The sequence below is a fragment of the Penaeus vannamei genome, chromosome 6 (assembly GCF_042767895.1).
Source record: "Penaeus vannamei isolate JL-2024 chromosome 6, ASM4276789v1, whole genome shotgun sequence".
In the NCBI taxonomy this organism is placed as follows: domain Eukaryota; kingdom Metazoa; phylum Arthropoda; class Malacostraca; order Decapoda; family Penaeidae; genus Penaeus; species Penaeus vannamei.
In genome coordinates, this window is record NC_091554.1 from 48,446,903 (window position 1) to 48,456,902 (window position 10,000).

A 10,000-nucleotide genomic window follows, 5' to 3' on the forward strand; every position below is an offset into this window, starting at 1 on the left:
AATGAAAATGCCCTTCATGTCACAATGAGAATGAAAAATGAATGAAAATGCCCTTCATGTCACAATGAGAATGAAAATGCCCTTCATGTCACAGCGAGAGAATGAAAATGCTCTTCATGTCACATTCAGAGTATAATACCCTTCATGTCACAATCAGGGGAAGAAAGTTACCTTTCCCTCAAAATCAAAGAAATAAAATGTTCATTTATTGAAATCCACAAAAATTTATATGCAATTTTAAAATTCCTTATTAACCATATTATAAACCCTATTAACTCTATTGGTCGAAAGTAGAGAGAAATAAAATGTCCATTTAGTGAAATTCAGAGAAAAACAAATGACTTTTCTTTTCATTATCAAACAAAATAACAATAAAAAAACTTTTTTGGTCGAAATAAGAGAGAGAAAAATCCCTTCTCAGTCCGGAGATCCCACTCCCACTGTTTTTTTTTTTTTTTTTTATCACATAATATCACTATTATTGTTATTGTTTTCCTTATTCTCATTTAACCGAGTCTCTGTCCTTCTGACTTCCCTGAGCGCTGATAAAAATGTTGCATCATCTGGAAATTTCAGAGGCTAATGCATGATAACAGAATTAAGGCCATTGCCAATATGTACATGGCGTTTGTAGGATTGTGTTCTATATTTCCATGCTGGATTATGAATGTATGATACTCACATACACAGACACACGCACACACACACACACACACACACACACACACACACACACACACACACACACACACACATACACTAGTTTAGGAGCAGTAGTAATAGTAATAATGATAATAATAATATAGATATCAGTATTATGATCATTATTATTGTTACAACGATATTATCAAAGATAATTATTTTTCCCAAGTTATGAGAAATATAATAATGATAGTAAGGAAATTGATAATATCACATAAGGTAACAACAGAGATAATATTGATGATAAAAACGGCAATAGCGATAAAACAATAAATGTAATAATGCTAAAAGTAACGATAATATCAATTACCATCATTATTCTGATAGCAATAATACAATTTATCAAGGTGTTTCAATATATACACAGGGGACAAGTCAAACAAAGATCTTACTTCACACAGCACATGCCGTAAAGTAAACACATGTACACACATTACTGCTGAAGGTTACAGATCGAGACCACTTTAGTACTTAGACAGCAGGAACGAGCTACCCATAAATTCCACTCGAGTTCAAGTAACGGACGGAATTCAGCAATAACATGATAATAATAACAGTACAATGGTAATAGCATTCCAGTTGTAATATATTCACATCATCGTGACGAGGATGATGCTTGCATAGTAATAACAACACTCACAGTTCAAAAACAATAACAGTGCTAATAAAAATTCTACCTCATTATGTTAATCAAAGAGTATACAAGTGCAGAGGTAGTAATGAGAACAATAATCTAAAAGTCATAACAGTGATAAGAACTCAAGAACTCATTAGCAACAACAGTAGCATCGGTAACAGAAAAAGAGTACTTACAGTTTTGGCGAATTTGCCTTCGCACATTTACTGAGGAATAGAATTGTTTCACAGGATATCCTGACGCTTGTAACCGATACCCTTCTGTAGCTAAGCCTTTCCTTCTCGTTTTCTTGTTTTCTTTATATCTTGTATTATGAGCTTTCTCCTTAATTCATCCTTTTCCTTTGTTAAAACTATCGATTTTCTCCTTCTTAGAACGAGACATCTTATCCTTCCTTCTCTTGTGTACTATTGGCCTTATTTCTTCACACTTCAGTCTGTCCCGCTTCGAAATTCCCGAAATCCACTTCATTTTATCATCTACACTTTCAAATCATTAATGATCTTTCTTCGTCGAAGGGGTCTCTTCCCCCCCCTCCACACACCCATGAGTATTGGTATATTAACCTGGGACTCTTAACCTAACCACATACAAATACGACAAATTTCTTTCACAATTCTGGTTATTATTCTGCCAAAGACATCTGCCAGACACAACCCTTGTCCTTTGCCATTGGATTTGAAATGAAAGAGACACCCTATTTGAAGAAGGCCGTCATTATGGCTATTCAAAATATGGGTGCTTATGCCATCATAAAATTTTGCGTATGTTTGTACTTTTCTGTCTTGTTTGAGTTCATCCAGAGGTCTAAGTTTCTATAGACTTTCTAGGGTTTTTGGATTGGTAGCAATTAATATATTTTTGAATCTCGGAAAAAAATGACTACTCATCCCTGGCTTAAGAGTATATCTACTCTGGCTCGACAAAAATAAAAATGTAATAAGTGTTAAAGAATCCAAAATTATTTCAATAAAAATCTTAAAAAATAACACGGTGTGCTCGTTGTACCCTCAGGACAGAAACGAGCGAGGACCTGAAGTTAAAATTGCTTTTAACCCAACCAAGAAGACGTCCCTTTATCCCCACCCTTCGGCTTTTGCAGAAATGGAGTCCAGGGAAATTTATCGTACTTTAACTACTCAGACCTGCGTGAAAATATGAATTGAGGATGATTTACTATTCAAATTGGATGCTATATAGCCTGACCCTTTTATGTTATATAATATTTACTCTATGTGTCTGATACAAATTGAAAACGAAATAAAGAAGGAGCTATGATAATTTTCTTGTTGGCTCATTTCTTTTTAAGTTTATAATTTCTCTTTTTCTTGGTCTTTTACGCAAAGAATACGAAGGAGACAAGACGGTAAAAGAAAGACTATAAAAGAAGAAGAAAAAAGTGAAAGTTAATCTGGGAATTCTACAGAAAATGTAAGTGCATTTATTTTTATTTTTGTTCCTATCTATTCTTTGCATAAGCGGTAGAATAAAACCTTCCAGAGTATTTTCGACCCTGGAGGAGACGCTGCATGACAGGCTTGGAGAAAACTTTGACAGACGGAGGCTTCCGGGAAACCAAATGCGTCGGCAACTTTCCGACATGATGGTTAGTTTTCTAGAACCCGCTGTAAAACATGTAACATTCAATAAGTAAAAATAAAGTTGTTTGTGTGTCTGTCTATCTATCTATCTATCTATCTATCCATCTATCTATCTATCTATCTATCTATCTATCTATCTATCTATCTATCTATCTATCTATCTATCTATCTATCTATCAATCTATCTATCTATCTATCTATCTATCTATCTATCTATCTATCTATCTATCTATCTATCTATCTATCTATCTATCTATCTATCTATCTATCTATATATATATGTCGTGTAGATTACTGCTAGAGATGGTTATTTCTTTTATTTTCATGCTAAGTCTGTGTGTTTGTGTGTGTGTGTGTGTGTGTGTGTTTGTGTGTGTGTGTATGTGTGTGTGTGTTTGTGTGTGTGTGTGTGTGTGTGTGCATATATATATATATATATATATATATATATATATATATATATATATATATATATATATATATATATATATATATATATATATATATATATATATATATATATATATATATATATATATATATAAATGAACAAAAAACGAATAGAAAAGAATTCAACAAATTCATCAATATAACAAAACATAAACCTTGTCAAATATTGCATGATGAAGATAATTATTTTCATATTTATTTCTATTTTTCTAAAATCCTGGAGTAATTACGGCTGACACAACTCGCACGGTGATGAGTCTCATTGCCAGCGTCATAATCATTATGATTGCAACTGCCATTATTGTCTTGCATGACGCTAGTGTTATACGAAAGACGCTGAAAAAAAAAAAAAATCCTTCAAGATATACAAGACTGATATAAGATATGAAAGAGAATGAATATCTTTTCTACATTTGGCACAATAAGTAAGCTTCAAGAATGATTTTTAAAGTATTGTATCATTGCCATAAGAAAAAGAGAAATTTCATAATGCTTATTATATTATATAGGTGAATGTGTGTACATGTACATGAATATTTATATATACATATAAACATATATTTATAATATATATATATATATATATATATATATATATATATATATATATATATATATATACATATGTGTGTGTAGGTTTTTGTCTATGAACACACACAAACACGTACATATGTGTGTGTGTGTGTGTGTGTGTGTAGGTATTTGTCTATAAACACACACGCACATATATATGTATATATGTACTCCCTTACAGTGCTTATCATCATATGCTAATATCTTATATATAAATCTATATGACGAAGAGTTGTAATTAAGAAATGTGTTGCCGAGTCAGAAAGTAGCACTGCTGTGTTGCCATTTTATATAAAAAGCACAAAAATACAAAACCATATCATTAGAATGTACCAACACTTTTTAAAGTTTTGGCTGATTGATTTAGCCATACTGCAGTAGATTTTACAAACTATGAGGAAAATGTTCTCACGTGGAATAAAGTATATGCGAGCAACCAAAACTGAAACAGATAATGGAAGTACTGTCAGCAAAACATGCATTACTTGTTTACGCAATCTGTAAATTCTTAATAGTACATCTTGTATGATGTAAAGCCTATCATGTTCTGGAAAGAGTAATGTTCATTTTTGGTGGTGTATTTGCATCGTTTCGAATCGATGAGGCAATTAAAAATGTCTTGTGAATAATATATCTTTTACTTGTATATATAAAGGGTTTTAGACAGCGTTAGCCTGGACCCAGTCAACGAAGTAGGCAACCTCGGTGTAGACGCCAGGGTAGTTGGGACGGGCACAGCCGTAGCCCCAGGACACGATGCCGGCCAGGTAGGCGGAGCCGGTGTCAGAGCAGGCAAGGGGGCCGCCAGAGTCACCCTGGCACGAGTCCTTGCCGCCCTCGGGCACTCCGGCACAGATCATGGAGTCGTCAATGTCGTTCTGGCCATAAGCATCGCGACACTCTGCGTCAGACACGATGGGAACGGACACCTTCTGCAGGACACTGGGGGTGCTTCCTCCCTCGGAGGTGGTGCCCCAGCCGGACACGATGCAGTCGCCAGAGGCAGCGTGACCTGCCTCGGGAAGGGCAATGGGGGCCACGAACTCGTTGAAGCTCAGAGGCTGAGACAGCTGGAGCAGGGAGATGTCGTTGCTGATGGTGAAGCCGTTGTAGTCCTCGTGTTGGATGATCTTGGAGAGGACGACCGTCTGCTCGTTGCCCTCATCCACGTCCCTGTTGTGCTCTCCAGCAACGACCTGCGGTCAACACCAATCAGTTGATGGCAATGGAATTGGCAAACGAGAAGTTGACAAGTCAATGTCTTTTCTCAGCTGAAAAAGGCTTTTGGTATCAATGCGAGACTCACCTGAAGGTAGTCGGGGTTGTTCATGTCCTCGCCCTGGACGCAGTGGCCGGCGCAGATGGCCCAGTTCTCGTTGTAGATGGAGGCGCCGCAGAAGTGGAAGGCGAAGCCGAAGGAAATGTCCTGGAAACTGAGCTGGTAAGGCAGCTCTCCGGGAGTGGCGTCAGTTCCTCCGACGATCTTGTTTAGACCGCGGCGGAAGGTGGGCTTCCTGGAGGGGGCGGCTGTGAAAGACGGGCGCTTGAGAACGGTGTCGTGTCATTGCTGCTTTAACTTAATTAAATGTTCGCGCTTAGTGCATTACATCTGTTGGCTTACTGGGACTGGAGACCAATCCTAGTGCAAGGGAAAGGAAATGATGTGGACCCACACACTGAAAAGGGACCCTCACAGAGACAGAGACCCTCAGAGTAGGCGTCGGGATATGTTACTTTTTTAAGCGCTACAGAATGGTATCATTACTTTCATATAAAGAGTTAGTGATACCCTTATTTGTATTCCTCAGGATTTCAATATTGCTCAGTTGATGTGTGTGTATTCAAATGTATACGTGTGCATGTGTGTGTATTCAAATGTATACGTGTGCATGTGTGTGTATTCAAATGTATACGTGTGCATGTGTGTGTATTCAAATGTATACGTGTGCATGTGTGTGTATTCAAATGTATACGTGTGCATGTGTGTGTATTCAAATGTATACGTGTGCATGTGTGTGTATTCAAATGTATACGTGTACATGTGTGTATATTCAAATGTAGACGTGTGCATGTGTGTGTATTCAAATGTATACGTGTGCATGTGTGTGTATTCAAATGTAGACGTGTGCATGTGTGTGTATTCAAATGTATACGTGTGCATGTGTGTGTATTCAAATGTATACGTGTGCATGTGTGTGTATTCAAATGTATACGTGTACATGTGTGTGTATTCAAATGTATACGTGTGCATGTGTGTGTATTCAAATGTATACATGTGCATGTGTGTGTATTCAAATGTATACGTGTGCATGTGTGTGTATTCAAATGTATACGTGTGCATGTGTGTGTATTCAAATGTATACGTGTGCATGTGTGTGTATTCAAATGTATACGTGTGCATGTGTGTGTATTCAAATGTATACGTGTGCATGTGTGTGTATCCAAATGTATACGTGTGCAGGTGTGTGTATTCAAATGTATACGTGTGCATGTGTGTGTATTCAAATGTATACGTGTGCATGTGTGTGTATTCAAATGTATACGTGTGCATGTGTGTGTATTCAAATGTATACGTGTACATGTGTGTATATTCAAATGTATACGTGTGCATGTGTGTGTATTCAAATGTATACGTGTGCATGTGTGTGTATTCAAATGTATACATGTGCAGGTGTGTGTATTCAAATGTATACGTGTGCATGTGTGTGTATTCAAATGTATACATGTGCATGTGTGTGTATTCAAATGTATACGTGTGCATGTGTGTGTATTCAAATGTATACGTGTACATGTGTGTGTATTCAAATGTATACGTGTACATGTGTGTGTATTCAAATGTATACGTGTACATGTGTGTGTATTCAAATGTATCCGTGTACATGTGTGTGTATTCAAATGTATACGTGTACATGTGTGTGTATTCAAATGTATACGTGTACATGTGTGTGTATTCAAATGTATACGTGTACATGTGTGTGTATTCAAATGCATACGTGTACATTATATATGCAGTATATTACACACCCGTTCCACGAAGGGGGAAAAGTACAGACGGTCATTCCAAACATTGTAGCTGACCCCTTCCCTGACACCTTCTCCCCCTTCCTCTATAACACAGACGAAAACCAACCCGAACGTGACCTACCGAGGGCCCCGGCGAGGAGCAGGCACAGCACTACAGCCTTCATGGTAGGTTGCTGGTGCTGAGGGAAGGCCACGACGCGATTTTATAGCAACAGCCTGTACCAGTGAAGGTTGTTATCACGTCACTGTGGGATTTTCCCCAAATATGGTTACTGTCATGCTACGGTTTGTCGCTTATTTTTCCGTTTGATTCATTATTGTCATTGTTATTTTTATTTTTATCAAAATATTTTAACTTTTATTATCATTACAGATTTCATTGTCATTATTTTCATACTAACGATACTTTCTATTATTACCATCAGTATTATTATTATTACTAATAGTAGTATCATTATCATCATAATTGCCCTTATTAATATAATTATTAGTATCACAATCATCGATATCATTATTCCTGTTATTGTTATCCCCGTCGATGGGTTCCTATCATTATCATAATCATTGTAAATTCTGAAATTTCATATTACAACTATTCTTATATATTTGCCTTTAACTTCATAGCGTCCTGTTCTTAACTCACAGTTGAAAGGGAGTTTCAGACAGAATGTCAGTGGTAAATGGCGAACAGAAAAGGCGATTTCATGCAATATGTCAGGTTTAAGTTGATGTGAAAAGTTCTCAGTTCTCAAATACCTGCAAACACTTTTTAGAGACAGTGCTTATTCAGTACTGCACACACTATCTGTTTATTCCCCGATCCAACCAAGGCTAAAATCCCTATTTGTAACTTTGAAAACACTGGAAATTATCAAAGGTTTCCCAGAATATTTTCAGAGTATGTAAATGTACGTACACAAATATACATGTACACATAAAAAGAAATACATGCACTCAAAAAGTGCATTATCTGTATGGAATAATGTATATTATGCATTATACTACAGATATTCCGAGATTGCATTTAAAGTCTGACGACAAGCTGCTGAAAATTAACGAAACTATGTATTTCAATCATTATAGAAGGACTAAGGAAAATAATTGTTGTCCTTTGGTATAAGTATTCTAATCTTGGGAAACTGAGGTTTGAGTACTCGTTTCGCGTATGAAATCGCCGTCTAAAACTAATAAATAAATAAATAAATAAATGAATAATTTTGGTAGCATGAAACGATCTTTCCCAAATCAACCATAAACAACGGGGGATTTCCAAGCTAGGGACAGGCAGGTAAGCAGGTGGCTGTGAGAAAAGCGTGAGGGACCAGCTGATAACACTTCCCTGCCTGAGCTCTAATATATATAGTTCTTTCGACCTCAAAATTCTCACCAGTGCCCAGCCATGAAGTCCCTCGTGCTCTGCCTGCTCCTCGCCGGGGCTTTTGGTAAGTCCTATCACATTCCTTTGCTGTAATGACCTCTTAAATAAGGGCTTGGGATAGAGGCAGAATAGGTATGGTATATTCTTTTCTTTCTTTCTTGTGGGGAGGGGGGATAATAAGGAATTGAAGAGTGTATTGCAATCATATAAGCCGCCTTTGGCAATCTATACGGAAGCCTTTCAAATCATATGTAACACTACCACACAAATGCCTTAATCATGACATGAATGAACAAAAACTTCAGACAAGTTCATTGCCTTTTTTGCATGACGAAAATATAACTATTACTTCACGTTCCCCAGCCGCCCCCTCCAGGAAGCCCACCTTCCGCCGCGGTCTCAACAAGATCGTCGGAGGATCTGACGTCACTCCCGGAGAGCTGCCTTATCAGCTCAGTTTCCAGGACGTCTCCTTCGGCTTCGCCTTCCACTTCTGCGGCGCCTCCATCTACAACGAGAATTGGGCCATCTGCGCCGGCCACTGCGTCCAGGGCGAGGACATGAACAACCCCGACTACCTTCAGGTGAGTCTCGCATCGATACCAAAAGCCTTTTTCAGCTGAGAAAAGACATTCACTTCATAACTTCTCGTTTGCCAATTCCATTGCCATCAACTGACTGGTGTTGACCGCAGGTCGTTGCTGGAGAGCACAACAGGGACGTGGATGAGGGCAACGAGCAGACGGTCGTCCTCTCCAAGATCATCCAACACGAGGACTACAACGGCTTCACCATCAGCAACGACATCTCCCTGCTCAAGCTGTCTCAGCCTCTGAGCTTCAACGAGTTCGTGGCCCCCATTGCCCTTCCCGAGGCAGGTCACGCTGCCTCTGGCGACTGCATCGTGTCCGGCTGGGGCGCTCTCAGTGAAGGAGGAAGCTCCCCCAGTGTCCTGCAGAAGGTGTCCGTTCCCATCGTGTCTGACGCAGAGTGTCGCGATGCTTATGGCCAGAACGACATTGACGACTCCATGATCTGTGCCGGAGTGCCCGAGGGCGGCAAGGACTCGTGCCAGGGTGACTCTGGCGGCCCCCTTGCCTGCTCTGACACCGGCTCCGCCTACCTGGCCGGCATCGTGTCCTGGGGCTACGGCTGTGCCCGTCCCAACTACCCTGGCGTCTACACCGAGGTTGCCTACTTCGTTGACTGGGTCCTGGCTAACGCTGTCTAAAAATCATCATAATAAATCATATGAAATAAAGATTCAAATTGTGAGAAAGTAATATATTGTTTCCACCGCCTTTTAAGTCTTTGAAACTCATTAGCTAGACTGGTGAGCAAAACCACTATTGATAAAGTTATAACAAAACAATCCAGTTGGGATGTGCCATTCATACACACAGTGCATGTAGAGATGATATATGAAGAATATGTCATAAATCCCATTGCTTAGCCGTATGTTTATTTTTTTTTTCATATGTATATATGTGTGCGTCTGTGTGTGTGTGTGTATATATATATATATATATATAAATATGATATATATATATACATATATATAATATACATACATATATATATATATATATATATATATATATATATATATATATATATATATATATATATATATAA

General features: G+C 38.2%; 2 protein-coding genes across 3 annotated transcripts in view; one reads left to right on the top strand and one right to left on the bottom strand.

The window, feature by feature from the left end:
* Positions 1-9,648, top strand: part of LOC113823738 (trypsin-1) — a 17,125-nt gene extending 7,477 nt beyond the window's left edge. The window contains exons 1-3 of one of the 2 annotated variants that reach the window (XM_027376450.2): positions 8,286-8,429; positions 8,729-8,949; positions 9,060-9,648. In XM_027376450.2, coding sequence (XP_027232251.2) covers positions 8,387-8,429; positions 8,729-8,949; positions 9,060-9,596 — 801 coding nt within the window. In that variant the 5' untranslated portion in view covers positions 8,286-8,386 and the 3' untranslated portion in view covers positions 9,597-9,648. Of the gene's footprint in view, positions 1-8,285; positions 8,430-8,728; positions 8,950-9,059 lie in introns of those variants that run through there. The other variant, XM_027376457.2, reaches the window with a different exon arrangement.
* Positions 4,589-7,177, bottom strand: LOC113823774 (trypsin-1-like). The gene is made up of 3 exons (XM_070123209.1): positions 7,109-7,177; positions 5,270-5,490; positions 4,589-5,159 (listed from the first exon to the last, which is right to left on the bottom strand). The coding sequence occupies exons 1-3, from the start codon at positions 7,149-7,151 to the stop codon at positions 4,623-4,625; spliced, it is 801 nt and encodes a 266-aa protein (XP_069979310.1). The 5' UTR covers positions 7,152-7,177; the 3' UTR covers positions 4,589-4,622.
* Positions 9,649-10,000: the final 352 nt, after the last annotated feature.